Here is a 19,015-nt window from a genome sequence, read left to right as displayed (position 1 = left end):
GTGTACACTAGGCACCTAAAAAAGTAAAATACATCCTGAAGAGGATGCACTTTTTGGATGACGGGGTGGGGAGTAAGGAGAGGGGTTGAGGGTGGTTTCTTCTTGTTTATCCACCAGACTTCTATTTCTTCTTGCCTTCAGAGCTGATGAGAAAAATCAGAGAAATGATCTTCACAAGTATGACTTGGTAATGCTGGAACAGCAAAGGTATAATAGGGTTCCAAGATGGATGGCAAATCTCCTATTTGCCCAGCACCCAGCAACCTTAATTTGATATGCTGCAYAGCTATAGAAGTGCTGTTTGTAGACAACACTTTCATACAAACATTTTGGTTTACTAGCAGTGTTTTGCAACCATAGTTAAGCAATAAGCCAATAATAGATTTCTGGACAATCCTTTAATCTTTGACCCTTATTGACCAATGTATCTTTGTTTTGATAGGAAAGAACCATATAATGCATAACTGCAATGTTAAAATTGGTTTAAGTATTGCAAGTGACTTATATGCCAGAATATCAAGAATAAACCTGCATAAAATGTTCCTTCAGGAGCATTCATTATTGCTTCCCGGTCAGAACAGGTGAATGAGTAACTTTCCTAAGGAGTTTTATCAGAGAAAGTAAAGTTCATTGGCCAATCTTCAAATAATTAACAACTCTTTCTACTACATATGCAGCAAGGAGTGAAATTTTCCAACAAAACATGGTCTGTTTTCCTTCTTTTTAAAGCATTCCTTGGAATAATTGGATCAGCTCTGTGCACTGACCTTTTGTATGAATCAACATGGAACGAAATCTTAAGAATGTTTTGATCATCTCTTTTGGATTTTTGCTTCTCTTCACTGCTTATGGAGGGCTCCAGAGTTTACAGGTAAGTGTAGCATCTGCCTCTAGTTGTCAGGACAACTAGTCTGGAAGGGCATCAAGCCAGCTGGTCCTGTAAAACATGAAGGCATTTTCATGGTTTCTATGAGGAAGGCACTGGTTTTGTTTGTTTGATTAATTGCTTTTTTTTTTTTTTTTTTTTTTTTTTTTAATTAGGTAGGTTAGGACATCAGCTTGCTAAAGGTTCGCATCTCTCAAGCTGTATACCATCTACTAAATATTGTATTCTAGTACTTCTCAAATACTTTGAATATTCATGCCAGACCTTCTTTTTCTCCATCCACAAAAGCTGTATGAATGAAAATAAAATATCTGTGAGATTTTTCTCACAAGAAAATATTGCAAAAAAAGAAAACAAATTCCGTTTCAGAAAATATTTTTCAATGCTTCTAAATCTCTATAGTTTTATTATTATTATATTGTAATTTAAAATAGTAAAAATGTACGCAGTCCGTGCAGGAACAATACACTACAATTATACAATAGCTCCTAATGTCGTGATTTAACACAATAATAAAAATATTGTTTTATAAATAAAACAGCTGTCACATGTATGGGCTCTAACATCTTGAAATGACTTGAACACTCAGAAAACAGCAGAACTGGCTTGTTTAGCATAGGAAAAAAAAAGATATTATTGATGTTTAAGAATACTTCAAGGTAGATAAAAACATGGAGGAACTTTTCAGGCTAGAAGACTGTGCTAACTCAATAGCAAAGAAATGGATATAAGCAGTCCATGAGCAAATTTAGGCAAGGTACTGAAAGATGAMCCTGGGCATTTGGGTGTTAGACCAATTTTGCAACTGGTTTAAGAAGTGATATGTTTTAACATCTCCTTTTTTTTATAAAATGATACACTTGCCCACAATAACAAGGGGCTGTCCTCATTTCATGAGGCAGTACCTTCCAATCCTCTACATCCATTTTCCTTTCCTAGATGAATTTCTGCTCATTGATACTGTCCAATTCCAAGCTCAGGACRATTCTGCAGAAACAATTGCAAAAGTGGTTATGGATGTTATGAGCTGGTCAGATTAACAAGAGGGGAAATGTCAAAAACAAGAAGCTACAGGACAATCACACCATTTGAATCATGAACTGTTCCAGAAGCAGTCCTGGAACAGAAGTCTCCACCACTGCAGGAGCATGTGGTGCAGATTCTCCATTTTGCCTTGGTGGTTAAGGAGGGCTTCTTGAGACTTGACAAAAAGTAGGCTCTCCTGCAGGGGAAAACATTAAAAATATGCATGATCTATTCAACATGCCCCTGCCCACCAAAGAACCTTGGTAACAATTAAGCTAATCTTAAGATTTTGGAGGCCTAATTTTTAGAAGCTGTAGCTGATGAAAACATGTGCTGGATATCTGTGTCTTAAATAATGTCTCAGCGGGAAGATTCTCTGCACATTTACAAAACAGCTATTTCAATTCCCAAATATGCTGACACAAGCGTTGTTTCACAGAGGAAAAATACCTCCTCACACCACTGTCCTGATGCCTGCTTCCTGCTGCAGGAGCTGTGTGGCTGCTGATGTGTCTCTGCTCCACTGGACCATAGCAAGCGCCAAGGGGCTCAACAGAGTTTAGTGCTGCTACTGACTGCCATGGTGTCCTCCAGGACTCTCCAGCAACAATTCCTCCTTTAGAAACCTTATGGGATCATGTTAGCTTTTATGAAAACAAGGGAAAATATTAATAGAACACATTTTGATTTTCTTATTTTAACTTTAACATTATCAAGATAATATAAGAAAAAAAATAATATAAAAAGACAAAAGCACAGAGCAACAAAACAGTTGAGGTTGGAACAGACCTCTGGAGACCAATAGGTCCAACCCTCCTSCTCAATCATGGTCAGCTAGAGCAGGTTGTCCAGAACTCGATCCAGTCATATTTTTAATATCCCCAAAGTTGGTGTCACCACAGCTTTTCTGGGCGCCCCGGTCAAGTATTTAACCACTCTCAGACTAAAGAAGTGTTTTCTTGAATTCAATTGGGATTTCTTCTATTTGTGTCCACTGCCTTTTATCCCATTGCTGGGCACCACTGAGAAGAGTCTGATTCCAACTTYTTTACACTCTCCCATCAAATATTTATACGCACTGATCAGATCATCCCTTAGCCTCCTCTTCTCCAGGCTAAACAGTCCCAGAAATTTCATCTTCTTTGGATGTGACCCTTAGCTGGACTTGCTCCARTAAATCCATGTATTTCATGTACTTGGGAGACCAGAATTGGACAGCACTCCAGTTGTGGTTAGATCAGGTTAGGCCCTTAAAATCTTGTTCCTCCCTTGTGAAAGTGGCGTAATTCAATCATTTTCAATTACAAAGGGCTAACATGAGCCTATTAGGTTTTTTGGACTTTGAACTCCAAGTTTAAAAGTGATTGGACCTGTTTAAAGAGTCTTATGCTGGGGTTTATTTTGAGTGATTGAACCTGTTAAAAATAAAGAATCTTCTGCTTTTTTTTTTTATTGCAAGTCATTACTTTCAATATGTATTGTAGCTCAAAGTGTATTCTTGCTTGGGACAAACCAAGAAGAGAGATTATTTTTTCACTCAGCTTGTTCTCAAAGTGAATTTCAAATTACTTAAGTAAAGGTTTGACTTATCAAAGCTTTGAATCTGAGCCCCAAATTCATAATCCTTACCTGGATCTGAAGCAGATTTTCATAAATGGGCTATCATTATGAGGGAAACCATAAATCTGTAATCAGACTGTTTAGTCAGAAGATAGTACAATCAAGCCCCGGGTTCTGTGTCTCTTTCTGCCTGAAGCAGGCCTTCATACACAACAGTAATATACGTYTGTGGTAAAGGCTGTGTGAACCATTGTTTTTGTCATTGCAGAGCAGTCTCCATTCAGAAGAAGGCCTGGGTGTTGCTTCCCTAAGTGTTGTCTATGCTGCTCTTATCCTCTCATCCATGTTTCTACCTCCGATTCTCATCAAGAAGCTGGGCTGCAAGTGGACCATCGCAGGCTCTATGTGCTGCTACATCGCATTCTCCTTAGGCAACTTCTATGCTAGCTGGTACTAGTGTTCAGTTTAAAATACTTGAACTCTGTCCATTGTGTTTGGACTAAATAACCGTCAGGGTGAAGTTCCATTTCTGTCCTATTTCTACCCTGCTTCCCTGCTCTGGATTTGAAAGTTGAATGCTACCCAAAAGGTGTTACCTGCAAGAAAAATGGATAAATCTGTTTCTTTGCTGTCCTGCCTTTTTTTTTTTTTTTTTTTNACAGTCAACCAGGTCGCTGATTTAAGGCTGGTTTCATGCCTTTTTTATGGTTTTTGTTGGTTTTTTTTTTTTTTTTTTTTTTTTTTTTTTTTTTTCCCCCTCGGGATTTTTTTTTTCCTCTTTTTTTTTTCCCTCGGGATTTTTGGGCAGATGATTATTATGCTAAGAGATGATAACTGCTAAATAAATGTTCTTTGGCAGGTACACACTGATCCCTACCTCTGTGATACTGGGCTTAGGAGGAGCACCACTCTGGTCTGCCAAATGCACTTACCTCACCATTGCTGGCAATTCATATGCTGAGAAAGCAGGAAAAAATGGAAAAGACATTATCAACCAATATTTTGGGGTCTTCTTTCTGGTATTTCAGTCCTCTGGAGTCTGGGGAAATCTTATCTCATCCCTGGTACTTGGCCAATCTTCCAACAAAGGTAAAATATATTTAGATATCATGTCATTTCTTTCTACTATATATACCAACTAGCTCTGGATGGTTTATAAGTGAATCTCTATAGCTGAGCTACCGAACCTCAATCTCCTTCACAGTCAGTGTAAATGGGCACTTCTGATGTGACTTAGCTCATCAGGAGGTACATGTCTGGAATAGTTCAATGAAATTGCTCTCTGGAAGTGTCTGTTTTCTATCAGCTCTGCATAGGGAATTTAGAAAACTAATTTGGAAATAGGTGTCTATTGAATTGCATTTTGATTCCACCGCTATGTGATAAAGCATGGACTGGCCCCTGCAAGAGACAGTGTTTTCAGATCTGACTTTTATTTAAAATGAATTAAAACAAAAGATGAATCTCTGAAGCAGCCGTCTCAGGAAACTTGTAGTATTTGATTAGTTTTCTGCTCAAGGTTAGTCAAACTAATGTTGGTGCTTAGGAAAATTTAGTGCTTTACAAAACTGTCAAGAAGAAATAGAGCCAGATATTGGCAGGAGCCTACATGCCAAGACTCTCCTGTTGTATTTCAGATTCAGACAGCAGATGCTGATATAGTTTGAAGAAATCATTCAACAACACTGCTGTTACTTCTCATGCTTGTAATTGGCATAGGCTTTTAAAGAGTGGTTATGAAGATAAATTAGTATCTGGACAGCAATTTAGATTCAGAATGCTATCATATTATTATTGTACTGTCTTGTATGCAGTCTGTATCCTATCAAAGTTAAAGCTTGAGTTAAAAAAAGGAAGGAAGCAAGTGAAAGAGCCTCCCATACATACTGCTACTATACATAACAAGAAGTTACCTCTCTGCCTGGCTCGGTTAACATGTCCTCTGAATGGTCTTCAGATATGTATTACACAAATTTCAGAGTGGTGGCATCAGGTTTTAAACCTTTCATTGTTAAGTTTATGGCAGAGTAGTTGTTATGACCCATGATGTTACCRAAGTATGATACCTGTGAGAATGCAGACTTCCTTTAAACTCAAGCAACTGTAGATGAAATACCACCAAAGCTGACTGCAAAAGGACTGTATCAAGTACAGCAAACCATGCTGACCTAATTACTGAGCCATACACCATCTCAAAAGAGAGTGRCCATTTTCATTTCATTTTAGGGCACACCAGGAGTATCACAAGACATTGTGCGTTTTTCCTCCTTATCCTTCTTGTATATCTCCCCTAGCTTCATGTTACATCTAAATACATATTTGTAAATTCTAAGAAAATTCTAACTTTTATTTATTCATTAATACTTCTTTGGGATTTCAGAGAATGCTTAAGTTTTAGTCTACAGGTATCTTTCTGGGTGGGGGTAAGGTTGCCCAGGGCACTCACTCCTTTGCCTCAGACACATACTGGCACTTGAAATATTGCCGGCATCACTGCCTCCATACACACAGCTAGGCAAGGTACACCATGAAGTATCACTACAGCTGAAATCAGTAATCAGTGTAAATTATGATAGTCATGCTTTGTCACTCATCAGTATTACAGCCRTATTTCTTAGGAGCAGTGCATGCATGTGCATCTACTTCTTCACATGATTTATGATCAGAGAGAAAACTAGTTTTATACTCTTTCACTTTTCATTCGTTCTTTTGTACATGGCTCCTCTTCTCTGTGTGGTAACTTTGCTGAAGTTCTGTTGCCCTAAGTGGCATAGTAACAGCCACTAGCCAAAATAAAGATTTTCTTTGTCTTAATAAGTTTTATCTGATATTGAAAATCAAGCTGCTAATGAAGCTACTGAATAGCTGATTCACATCACCATGAATAGAAGCAGTGAGAAAACATATTAGAAGTAGTTAACATAATAATCCTAATGAAATAATTAGACATCAAGTCTTCTTTAAGGAATCAACCCAGATACATTGTATTGCCCTTTGTTTTGCTTGAACCAGTAACAAATTCTGCAATAAAAATTGCTGAAATAACTAGAAGACTTTTTTTGACCCTCCTCCTGCAATACACACAGGCACATGCTTAGGGTTAGTACTTTGTCTATACAGAAAGAGTCCAGCAGGAAGAGACCATAATGTCTTGTGACACACCCACTGTATGAATATGCATATGGATGCATCCTTGACTTATGCCCAGCACAAGAGCAAAGAGATTAAAGAAGGCAAAGGTCTTACTCCGGACCCTGCTAAACTGTTTTTGTGTTCTCAAATAGTATTAAAGCCAAGAAAAGCTGATTCTTTGGAAGACTTGATTACAGCTAACTTAAATTTCATTTTATAATGTGAAAAGATTTCTCCAGGTGGTCTCCATTCTCGGAAAAAATGCAGAAATTATCTGGAGAGGGACAGGAGGTTGGGGCTGTTGAACTCAGGTCTCACAGTTCAGTGATGTTTGGAACTAAGAAATCTCCTGTGAAATCAGGATATTACGATTAGGAGGTACAGGTGCACACTATAATTTTAAATCCTGAAAATTGAGTTTGGACCCAGATTTAAACCTCTGCATAGATTCTCCTTGTAACCAGTAAATGCTTTGTCTTGAGCAACTGTTCCAGGTAAAGCAAGTTTTCATTCTGGAGTTAGACTTCTTTRGTTGTAAGGAATTTGAAGCCCTGGCAAATTGAACAGTGGCTGAACAATGTATTCCTTTCTCATCATATTCTTGTATGTAGTCAGCACTCATCTGATCTCCTCTCTTATGCCTTTCATTTGGTTCTTACTGATTTAGAGGAAATCTTGGAGGAAGATCTAGCATGCTGTGGGGCATATGACTGCATGACAAGTGATGTTACCAACACCACTGCGTCAGCAGGACCCTCAACTTCCTTAATCTACACTCTGCTAGGAATCTACACAGGTAAGCAGTCCACACTGCTTTAATGAATATTACCAATARGGAATCTCCTATTTATGATACCAAAGGTGATTTTGCAGATTAAGTTTCTAACTTCTTCTTTCAATCCAATTTSCTAAAAGGATGCAAATTATCCATGAACTGTAAACAAACTCCTTTAAATATTTCATATGCTTTATTCCAGTGTCGCATCATTTTTGTCTTAAGGAGCATGACATTCTTTACATTTTTCACCTGGAGTAAAGCAGAATCCCAGTATGGTGCCCTACACCATTTCAGTATTTTTCTACAAAGTYGAAACAAAAGCATTCTACATTGCAATTGCAGAATTACGGAAGTTTTTCCAGATATACAGGAGAGAGTTTTAAATTCCATGTCTTTACTATCATAACAGCAAACACGTTACTGATGACATATTTCTGTTTGCACAGAGAGGTCCATGGTGGTATTAGCAGCCCTGCTCCTGGCACCTGAACTAGCTAAATTCTGGCCATCTAGTAATGCCTATGTAGTTCCCTCAGAATTGCCTGGTGAATGTGTTGCCACATATGACACAGCTTTATCACAAGAACTGTACTGTAATTAAAGGTGGACCTGAACCACAGCTCCCAGAAAGCATTATCATTACAGGGAGGATTTGGGTTCTCTGCTGAGATTTTACAATATCAGTGAATTCTCAGCTGTGGTGCTTGAATTACAATACCTTAGGGTGAAAGGCAGAGATAAACACTAGACAAGTTGGCACRTCTCTCTTTTATTTAATAACTATAGTTGCTACAAATCTTCCTTGCATTAGGTTGGAGAGGAATCAAAGTCAGGGAAGGCTGATGCTAACAAAAATTGGAAAGACAAAAATAGATATGTGAAGATATCTGTCAGTGACATAAGTAACAACAAGGAAAGTTCAAAATGTATCTCTAAAAATAAATTCTTCTCTGGATAACGGGGAGGTATCTAACAAGGTGATATGTCACCTCACTTCAGTTAAAATATTTTTCATTCTCTGTATACAGATGCACTCTTTATACTGAGATTGATGTACAAAATTTCTTGTATATTCAGAAAAAAAACATGCAATTTGGTCAGACCCAGTCCTTACCAAACAAATCCATCACAAAACCCTCTCTCATTCCTGAATCTGCACTACTAATTTCTGCAAAAATGCAAAGAATATTCCCTTATTTCTCTTCCAAAGTGTACTGGATCTAATGCCTTTCTGTTAAAAGCAGGTTTGGCTCGTGAGTTCATTTCTAAATTTGATGACTAACATACACTACTCCCTTAGGCTTTGCTCATATGAAATGAATGCAACCCTGCTGTCTACTGATCCAGCATCAGTGGGGTCTCATTTTTCTTTAATGTCTTAATAAAAGATATATCTTTTCCTCCCTCAAGGGAAAATAAATAGCTAATTAATTCATTCTCAGTGATTTTTTACATGTCTTCTCTATTTAGTTTCTGAACACACATTTGGCACAGATTTGGTGGAGATAATAATAGATAAGTCTTTTGTCGTTTAGTTTTCTCAATGAGTATGAATCTTTCTGTGTTCATACCATCAACTCTAAAGCCATAAAGTTACTTAYCTCCTATAATTGCTCTTGATTCACCTGATACATTTGTTATAATATTTGACCKATAGCTCTGAATGTCCTGCTGTCATGCATAAATATCCTGCAGTCAGTCCGTGAGCACTAGTAAGCACTCTAAGAGAGCTGACAATCATTTATATCCCTAATGTGATAACACTCCAGTCGTAGTGGAGAAGCTGTACTTGGGAGAATGTGTTCCATTTTAGGATATATGCATGAGAACTAAGTAATAAAACAGAATAAAAATTTGAGGCAGTTTACTGTAAATCTACTAAGGGACTTTAAAAGGATGTGCCTATACACAGATACTGTACCAAAGAGGTGCATTAACGAAGTGTCGAGGGGACAAGAGAACTTTTTCCTCTTAATTCTGTAAATCCATTGCCTCCTTGGATGGATTTCTGGTGAACATCAGTAAGAGAGGAGATGTGATCACATCTTGCATTTGTTATAAAGCAGTCAGTTGCCACTCTGTTGCTGCTTCTTGCATATTATGAGTCACAATTATCTTCTTCTTATAACAAAATCCTATTGATTTACTTGGAAAGCAATAAACAGACCAATACATAAACAGACCAATACATACACAATAATTTGTTGATTACCTACCCATTTTACTATTTTATATGCTGTTTCTACTAAGTTATAGATGTAGCATCCATCTTTATCAAGTAATTCTTAGTTGCTTGCTATCATCTTTCAAATCTTTAAAAATAGTACATACTCCTTATTAAAAGCATTGCTCAGGAAAAAAATAAAAGAAGGAATTGGAGGGAAGAACTGGTATATACAGCAATCTGAGACAGCAGTTCTATTTCTTGCCCTTTATTTTACTTTCTATATATTTGAAGGGTGATTCACCCATGAATACTTTGGCACCAAAAGTGAATATTCCTCTCCTTTGCTGATTTAAAACCTTCTAATAGATCCAAAGGGAGCTTTTCCTGGCCAGCTCCCTGTCCCTGGGACCTCTGACTTGACCTGGAAGGATGAGCCATCGCCCTCTGCAGCAGTGCAGCTGGCCAGGTGGCTGTAACAACAGGCAAGTCACAGTTAAGCAGAGGAGATTTGCAAGGTCTGCAGCTGCATGCAAAAGATTTGAATTTAGATCAGCCCTTCTTGTTTATACAGTAATGGCCTTTACACTGAAGCRGAATCAAATTCATCTGCCAAAACATCTCATACAGAGCTAAGCAGTAAGTCAGAACAATAACAGCAGCAAGCAATTTCCCATCATTCTAGCATTTCTCATTTCTTTCATGAACTTTTGTTTTGTTTTGTTTTTGCAGCTAGTGGTGTGCTAGCTGTGTTGCTGATTGTTATATTTCTGGACCAGATCAAATCTGACCAAGCAGAGACTGAGAGAGAAATAACAAAGACACCATCATTTTGGTCTACGTTCCTAGCAACGTTCCAGCAGCTTAAAGATAAAAGACAGTGTCTTCTAATCCCTCTGACAATGTACAGTGGGTTTGAACAGGGATTTCTTGCTGGTGACTACACAAAGGTGTGGATGACAATGACAAATCTCTGTGTCCCTGATTGTTCTTTGTGCCTTTGTGTCTTGCATCTGATCTATATTTACTTGTTAAATTAAGGTACTCTCAATGGCAGTTTATGGTTAGCCAAATTATTGCTTATTTCTACATAAATGAACTCTGAGTGACATCTTCAAAAAGGAGAGGCCATCAATATACATCCCTATGAACAGCCTTAAAAATAATATTGAAGAGATCTTAACTTATCTGTAGTGGCCACAGGAGAGAGCTACAGGTCTAATCTTTTCAGTTAGATATAAATAACAAACTGGGAGAAAAGCCAGAACTCTGCAAAACCTTTATATCTCCCTTCATTCTGTTTTTCCCAGAGTTTGTGTAAGTGCACGTCAGCACATATACCACGGATTTGATTCTCAAGCCCTTTACACTAAGAAGGCAAAACCTCAAATCGTTGGTTGCAAGCCCTCACCAGTCACAAATCCAATGGGTTTCAAAACCTAATAGTCAGAAATGATCAAAACCACCTCTGCTCCTCAATTTCTCTATAGAAMCTAGGTGCACAGCAGGTGTGTTCTCCAGATGTTGGTTGAGAAAGTCTCCAAAGAAAGGGAACAAATCTCCCAAGCTGCTTATTTGACACTTAAGCTTTTAAAGCTTACATATAAGGAGAGGGAAGAGTGCTGCTTGTCAGTTCTTATAGGTAAAGTCCTCCTCATTGCCTGGAAGCTGCTCCTTAAAAGCTATAGTGCCGATGACTGTTGATTTTCATATTGTGGGTTATAAAGGGAAGGACAGAGCATTTTTTTTGTGCCATCATCAGGAGGTTTGTTTTCATGGATAGCAGTGCTCTGATTTCTTTCCTTGAATGTTACTGTTCCGTTTGCAAGGCACCAAACTGTTTGGGAATTGGGTAACACTGCTAAAGGCCAGTTGTGTCGGTATTCCAGAGTCTTATCTGCAGACTCTGTAGTTGTGCTCCTTTCATCATGTCTACACTGGCTATTTACCAAATGCTCAGGCTAAGACCCTTGCATATTTTCACCAAAGTGAATGTGTCACCACTGTCTCTTTCAGACCTATGTGACCTGTGCCCTGGGGATACATTATGTCGGCTTTGTGATGATCTGTTTTTCAGCTACAAATTCCCTCTGCTCTCTGCTCTTTGGAAAGATCTCTCAGTTTACAGGAAGAAAACTTCTATTTGCAATAGGTATGTAAATGTCACTTGAAGGACTAATCATCTCATGTGGTATGTCAAGTCCAGTATTACCCACCACCTGCTTACATGAAGGACAAAGAATGATCTTGTTTAGCAGCTGTCAATTAAAATCAAAATGAAATGATTCATGAGAAGAAGGGTAGCACGGTTAACTGCTGCATTCAAGTCATTGCCTTAAATTACTTTGCTGGTGGTATAGTTCACCCTACATTTGAGAGSTGTCAGATACAGCGCTACAGCTCTAATGCAACTGGTGATAAATGATATTACAATACAGGTATCTATACCCAAGAGGGACTTCTCATCCATGTCAAACCTTCTTACACTTAAGACACGAAGTCATCCACAGAGAACCTACTAAGAGATACTATTAATTTGAGACTGAGCGTATCAGTGAACTTGGAACCTTCAGTAATCACCCTGATAACTTTAGGACAGATTTTAAAGGTTAAACAGTGTAATTTTACCTACATACTCTGTATGGTGAAAATATGCTATGAGATCTGCATAATTGCAAACATCTTTCTCTCCCAAGAACACTGTTCCAGTGAGTAACCGGAGATAGAAAAGTATCAAGAAATATTTCATTTGTRTCCCAGTAGCCACTAATTCAGAGTGAAATGTACCTTACTTTCATGAAGTTGGTGTGAATCTTTCTGGACATTTCCTCCACAAAGAATTTTAAGCCTGGAAAAGAAGAAACACAGAGTATCTCATGCTGCAGTCACCCGCTCAGTGTTTCTTATATTTATATTTCTGTATTTAGCGTATGTTTCACTCAAGAAAATAATTTTGGATTTAAAATAAGCAATAATGAAATAAAATATATTTTTAGTAAACYAAGACCTCTGAGTTCCTGAATTCTCCTGAAAAGGCTTTTCCTGACTAATTTACATTCTGCCTGCAAAAAGAAAACAGAAAGACGGCAGACCCTTCTTCATATATACTTACTTATCTCCTCTGGCCCTGACAGGAAATCTGAGGACTGTACAAAAACACGAGAACAGTATTTCCCTTCCCCTGCCACATGGCCTACCCAGGATTCCAAACATTTCTGTGGCACCTTCTTCTACTCCGTGATATTTAGGTTTGGGTTTTCCAAATGATTGACTTTTAGGAAAAAGCCATATCTGCTTGGAGGATTTCTGAGTTTAAAACAGTGCTCTGTATTATTAATTAAAGACTGTTAAAGGACATGATTGTCTTCTGTTTCCTGTAATACCAACTTAGTGAGTGGAAAAGAAGAATTGTCTTTTGTTTTAGTCGGGGGAAGAATTTGGAAGTTTAGCTACCTGTTTTGTCTGTTTATAATTATTTGTATTTCTTTTCTTTCTTTCTAAACTGACAGCTACAGTTACAAACCTTGCCAGTATAATAGCACTACTGCTGTGGAAACCTCATCCTAACCAGCTTGCTGTGTTTTTTGTATTCCCTGCTCTGTGGGGCATATCTGATGCCATTTGGCAGACACAAACTAATGGTAAGTCTTGATGACAGCGAAATTCTCTTGAGATATAAAAATGTGCATATTCTTATTTACAAGCAACCTGTTTTAGGACACATGGGCATAAAAATATAATGGGTTTACGATGGAAAATGAAAGAAATATGGTAGCTTACCAGGCAGTGAAACAAGTATGAACAGATTGGGAATAAATAATTAGAATGCTTATTAAAGCAAATTGCTATTCTTTCCAAGGTGTAGAAAGAGGAACATCCTGGAGGATGGTGACAGATACAAAATCAATCTTCTGAAAGTTTTTTTTCAAAGGAAATTACATAGTCGAGAAGAATAATATATTTGGCCTGTCTGTTGCAATAGAGTAGTCTGAAACAAAATAAAACAAAACACCTTTAAGCTCAGCAACAATAGACAAGGAAGTAGTCTGTTAGGAGTGATCAGAAAGAAACTGGAGGAGGAAACCGCTGAGAGCAATATTATGCAACCAAGTAAATCCTTGAGGCATGCAGCTTTAATTTGTTCAATTTCATAAAACATATAATCAAATATGGTAAGGTACAAGAAGGCAGTAAACATACTAGGACATTCTGTCCTGGACAAGTGATAACTAAAGGCTGTCAGTAATGCCATAATTTTAAGAGGAAGTGAATAGAGTATGACTTATTCTGTATTCTCATAAGAGAACTGGTGGCACCAAATTCAGTTATTGGGTAGCAGGCTTAATATAAAACAAAGGAAATACTTTTTCACACAATACAGAATTAATCTGGAATTCAGTGYCAAATTCATCTGTGGAATTCCATGCCAAACGGTTTATGAAAACTCACAAATGTAAATTGCTTTAAAGTGGAATTATATCACTTCAGTGAGGAAATGTTCCTTGGTGCTATTAAGTCAGACAGTCCAGAGGAATTCTCTAAATCAGGAAGTCCCTTCTTCTTGATTGCCAGAATCAGGAGGGCACTGGAAGGGAAACATCAATTTGTACTTGTGTCATTTCTTACACTCTTAACCTGAGAGACTCTTACTGGAAGGATATGCTTGGACTTCTTATCTGATGCATTGCACTTGCCTATATATTTTTTTTCTATTGTGTGATTATGTATGATAGATCAGATAATAACCTGATACAAATTCAATACTGTAAGAGATTCTTTAAATCTTTAGCTCACTCAAACCTACAGGAAGTTCTCTTACAGACTGAAGTACTTGCAAGTCGAAGACATTTAAAAATGCTGGAGAGGGCAAGAAAGAGCTATAGTCTCTGGTGAATTGAATTACAGTCTGGTAGTGATTGTCAGTAAGAGTGTTTTTAGCTCAATGCCATAATCTTTGTCAGCAAGACATGGTTAAATGCTTTCCCATCTGTTCATATGTTTTGCTTCCTTTCATAAATATTTTTTTCTTTCATCTCCAATTCAGATTTGGTTAGTACCATAGAAATATACTTTGGACAGAACTAGCTCTCCTCAGCCCTGCAACAAGGTGTTTGGCCCTTCTCCTTATCCCTCTGGTTGTTTGAGTAATTTAGAAGACTTTGCCCGCTGGGTGAATCAGCGTGTTCCTCCTAGAGACCCAAAGGGAAAATACAACAGTTCTTTGCCTGGCACTTACAAGTAACTTCCTTCAAAACATATGCGCAGTCTCACCTCTACAAACAGGGAAGTGAGGAGTTAGACTTCTCTGTCCCTCTGGCAGCTCCAGATCATATCCCTTRGAAGAGAGCAAGCAAGACCTCCTCATCTCCCATCACAACACACAGCCTTGTGCCTTTGGTACAGTTTTAAATCAGCAGCTCTTCTTATTCAGGTTCACAGAAAGATAGTATCACTGATCATTTGCCCTCCCTAAACGAAGATCACTCATTAATTTCCTGCCTCTTGGGCCAACAGTCTTCTTGGCTGTTCATCCTTACCCTCTGACATTCCTCTGACATACCCCCTGACATACCCCCTGACCCTTCTTTGAGAAGGACATCTCCTCACTGAGAACCTTGCATGCCTGATGAAGGAAGACCTGGAGCTGTTGTTAGCAAAAGTGGATGACATAGAAGAGGCTGATCACAGATTAGTTGCAGTTCCCCCAGAAGAGGAAGAGTGCCTTGTGCTGMCATAATGACTAATGAGCTTTGCAATTGTCCCAAATTCCTGGAAGATATTTATGACAATTTTGTATCTTGTAACTAGTTGGTGAAAAAAAAAATTTTTTTTGTTTGCATTTTTTTATTCTGTACTTTCAGCTTTTACGCAGCTCCCAGTAACAAAACTGTCATTAGTTAGGCCCCCAAGATGGGCCTTCCTTTGGCAAGTTCCAATGAATGCCCATTCGGTTTCAATAGACTACATAAAAACACCAATATGCTCCCAAATTAAGGCATTTGATAGTAATCAAAAATGTTTTGTTATGGTCTGTGGTAGATAATTAGTATTACAGTTCCCCCTAGAGGATATATGTAGGCTCATGCTAGATGAATTACTTCACCTTATAAAGATTTCCTAATATGCTTCTGCATATGTGCATTTTCATTTATTTCCAGTAGAACCTATCTCACTGCAGAGTGCATAGTACTCTCACTTATCTAAACTGAACACAGCAGCTGTTATTACCTTCCTGGTAATAATAGCGTTGCATTCATAACAATTGTGTAGAACAAGACTGTAAGGTAAACCTCAACAGACCACTTTTCCAGCATGATAAGCTTCTTTAGAAAGGATATGAATCAGTCTGGAAAGTTATAGAACTGGATTCAAATGATTTCCAGGAACCCTTTTGTATACCCAGGCTTACAAGTTCCAGGGGGAGGAAAGGAAGGTACACTAACAGAAAAACAGTGTTAGGGGTTCGCAGAGGGATTTATTTCCATTAATTTGAAGGTCTGACACTTCCATCAAGAATTCAGACTTAATAGCTCCTCAGCTCAGTCCTCAAGTCGTCATGAAGCTTCAGCGAGACATCTTTTTCCAAACACTGCACTGGACAGCATTGGTGATACAGGCAAAGGTTTAAATCTGAGGAAGAGAATCTACTGTGTACCTATGTGACTGCTAGTTAATGCCACATATGCATCCTGGAACCTGGAACTTCCCCGCCAAGCTAGCTTGTCACATAGCTTAACTTCAAACTTGATGTCTACTTGATTTCCTCAAAGCTTTTACCAAAAAAAAAGCTTCAAAAGAGCAAAAGGAAAAAAAAGCTACCAACTTAAAGCCTGAATTTTTACACTTATAAATGTCATGTCATCAAAAACTACCCTCTGCAAAACTCCCTTCACTAACCTGCTATTTTCCTGTACGCAAAAATTTTTCAGAGAAAATACAGGGCACATCAACAAAGTCTCTGTTATAAATAATTGGTACAACAGCTCACTTATTAGACAGAACTATGAAGGATAATCAAATAGCTCACAATACACTACACTCAGCAAGGTTAATGAACGAAGTGCATGTTGTGATACATTCACCCATGTTTTCTCTCATGTCTATTCACTTGCTACATGAAACATTCAGTAAAGGTCTTCTTGTAGTCATCAGGAAGCAGTAAATTTTTACATAAACATCGTGATTTCCTCTTTGTAACCAAGCTGAAAGGTTAGTTGAGTCTACCTACACTTCTAGAGAACTTTGTACTCCTGTGCCTCTTTTGGCTGAATGTGCATACTTCAAACAGATGTGCTGTTAGATACAAAAGCGGATGAGAAGGGTCAAGGCTCATGCTATTCCTTCCCCTCCCCCCTACACACCACAGCTGAATCAGTGGAAATGCCACTGGTGCTGGCTCAGCAATCAGAAGATGCTCTTCCCTGTTACGTGTCCCAGGCCAGTCAGATGTGGAGGGTAGGATCCCTCTCTGAAYCCTAGTTCTGGGTGTGCAGCTGCCTGAGCTCCGGGAGAGCTTTCCAATTAACATAAGTGGAACAGGGTGATTGATTTAACCCTGTACAGTCAAATAAGTCTTTATCAGCAAGCTAGTTATCCAGTTGCTGCCCAGGTTCAGGGCTGCAGTTGCTGCCCAGGTTCAGGAGGTGTCAAGGATATCAGTTTTACCAGCTCATTCAGGAGAATATTTGAAAACTTGATTATCTCTGAGAAGCAAATCTCCTTCAGTATTAAATATGAGCAAAGTTGTAGCTCTGTATTCTATTTTCCAGGACTCCCTGATTCAAGTGTTTTGGATCTGCTTATTTTTTTCACATAACACAGCTAGTATGAATAGCTCAAGTTGCTACCACTGGCAGCACTGTGAAAATCTTTCCTGGGAGTGTCCATGGGCCAAGTTCTGAAGAAAACAAGGTATTTTATATAAATAGTCTCTGCACGTTCTTAGGTGGCCAAGAGCAATGGCTTGAGAGAAAGCACATAGTGTACACAGGGTCTATGCAGGCTTCCCCATAGAACTGAGAAGGATGCCAGGAGGGAGTTCTTACAGTTCCTCAATCCTTTCTATCCCACATGGTAAAAACATCTCGGTCCCTAATGACCCTATTCCCTGTCCTTTGAACATTTGTTAGGATTTAGTCAAGACTTCTTAGGCACCATGTAGCTGTACATGGAGACTCAATTCTGTAGAATGCCATTTCTGTCCATTTTTTCATCCTCCTTATTTACATTCTCACTGGTCATTGTGAGAACCTTCCTGATTTTGGCTGATAGTTTGAAAAACCAGCTTCCTAACACCTCACATCAACAGAAAAGATTCTTTCTTCTTTCCTGCTGTTTTTGTTCCTTTTTTTTCCCCTCCAATATTCTATATTTTGTCACTTTCATTGTTGTTTACCTTTTTCTAACAATTTATATGAGTGCAAAATATTCTAAGACAAAACTTGCATTCTCCTTAGTTTGACATTTATGCAGAATAATTTATTTTCATCATTGTAGTCTATTTACACATTTACAGAAAACACATGGTTTCAGACATCACAAACCTTGTCTCTGCTTCCTTGCAGGACTCTATGGTGTTTTATTTGAGAAACGCAAGGAGGCTGCCTTTGCAAACTACCGTCTCTGGGAATCAGTTGGATTTGTCATTGCTTTTGGTTATAGCACCTTCTTGCAAGTCTACATCAAACTGTACATCGTATTGTCTGTGCTTGTGATGTCAATGGTCATGTACGGAGTAGTAGAATACATAGAAGCCAAGAACTCTCCTGGGATATCTACTGCATCTACTGCAGGAAAGGAGAAAATAGGATCTGTCCCCCAAGAAACACACCTGTAATCTAACAGGGTCAGAGTGATGGAAGAACAGCAAGCTGGCTAGCTCCTATGTATAGTGTCTCTGACAGTGTTTTAAAAYATGCTGTTTCCAAAGTGAGGATAAAAAACGAATTTCAAACTCTGAATGCAATAAATGTCTTGGGACATCCGTTTGACACCTCAGCTTTAACGGGAAGATTATCTGCCTTCATCCTTGCATACAGATGACCAGCTAAATTTTGTCACTTTTTTTTAACTAATAAAATCTTAAGAAGTGCAAAAAATATTTTTATACCTGTGGATCAGACATGGCACAATAGATTTAAAACTATACATGAAAACCATGCAAGCAACATCCAAACAGGACAGCAATTTGAGCTGTTTGCAGAGAATACAAACCACAGTGTACAATAACTATTTATAAAGATTTGTATTGTTTTCATCCTGCATTTTTTAACACATGCTGTATATAACATCATAGTATGGACTGGCTATATCTACAGTTTGTATATGCAAACATCAAAAAATCCAGTAACTGGAGAGTTCAGCAACTGCAGGTACTATTCAGTAACTGAAGAGTTCAATCTAACTTGTCTTACGTAATCAGACAACAGTATTGTTCATGATATTGTCCCTTCATCATGGTACTCCTCCT

General features: G+C 38.2%; 1 protein-coding gene across 1 annotated transcript; it reads left to right on the top strand.

The window, feature by feature from the left end:
- Positions 1-710: 710 nt before the first annotated feature.
- Positions 711-18,599, top strand: UNC93A (unc-93 homolog A). The gene is made up of 8 exons (XM_026037376.1): positions 711-871; positions 3,741-3,922; positions 4,332-4,561; positions 7,272-7,400; positions 10,279-10,496; positions 11,563-11,698; positions 13,056-13,187; positions 18,111-18,599. Exons 1-8 carry the CDS (start codon positions 785-787, stop codon positions 18,380-18,382), a joined length of 1,386 nt encoding a protein of 461 aa, XP_025893161.1. The 5' UTR covers positions 711-784; the 3' UTR covers positions 18,383-18,599.
- Positions 18,600-19,015: the final 416 nt, after the last annotated feature.

Source organism: Nothoprocta perdicaria, unplaced genomic scaffold (assembly GCF_003342845.1).
Source record: "Nothoprocta perdicaria isolate Ctin4 unplaced genomic scaffold, notPer1 scaffold_197, whole genome shotgun sequence".
Taxonomy (NCBI): domain Eukaryota; kingdom Metazoa; phylum Chordata; class Aves; order Tinamiformes; family Tinamidae; genus Nothoprocta; species Nothoprocta perdicaria.
The sequence above is the reverse complement of the archived record's forward strand: the minus strand, read 5'-3'. Positions and strand labels throughout refer to the sequence as shown.

Excerpts from the sequence above, each read along its gene's own strand:
- UNC93A (XM_026037376.1), top strand. The coding sequence starts at position 785 with ATGGAACGAAATCTTAAGAATGTTTTGATCATCTCTTTTGGATTTTTG. Across the intron at positions 3,923-4,331 it reads GGCAACTTCTATGCTAGCTG|GTACACACTGATCCCTACCT; the intron begins GTACTAGTGTTC and ends GTTCTTTGGCAG. Across the intron at positions 11,699-13,055 it reads AAAACTTCTATTTGCAATAG|CTACAGTTACAAACCTTGCC; the intron begins GTATGTAAATGT and ends CTAAACTGACAG.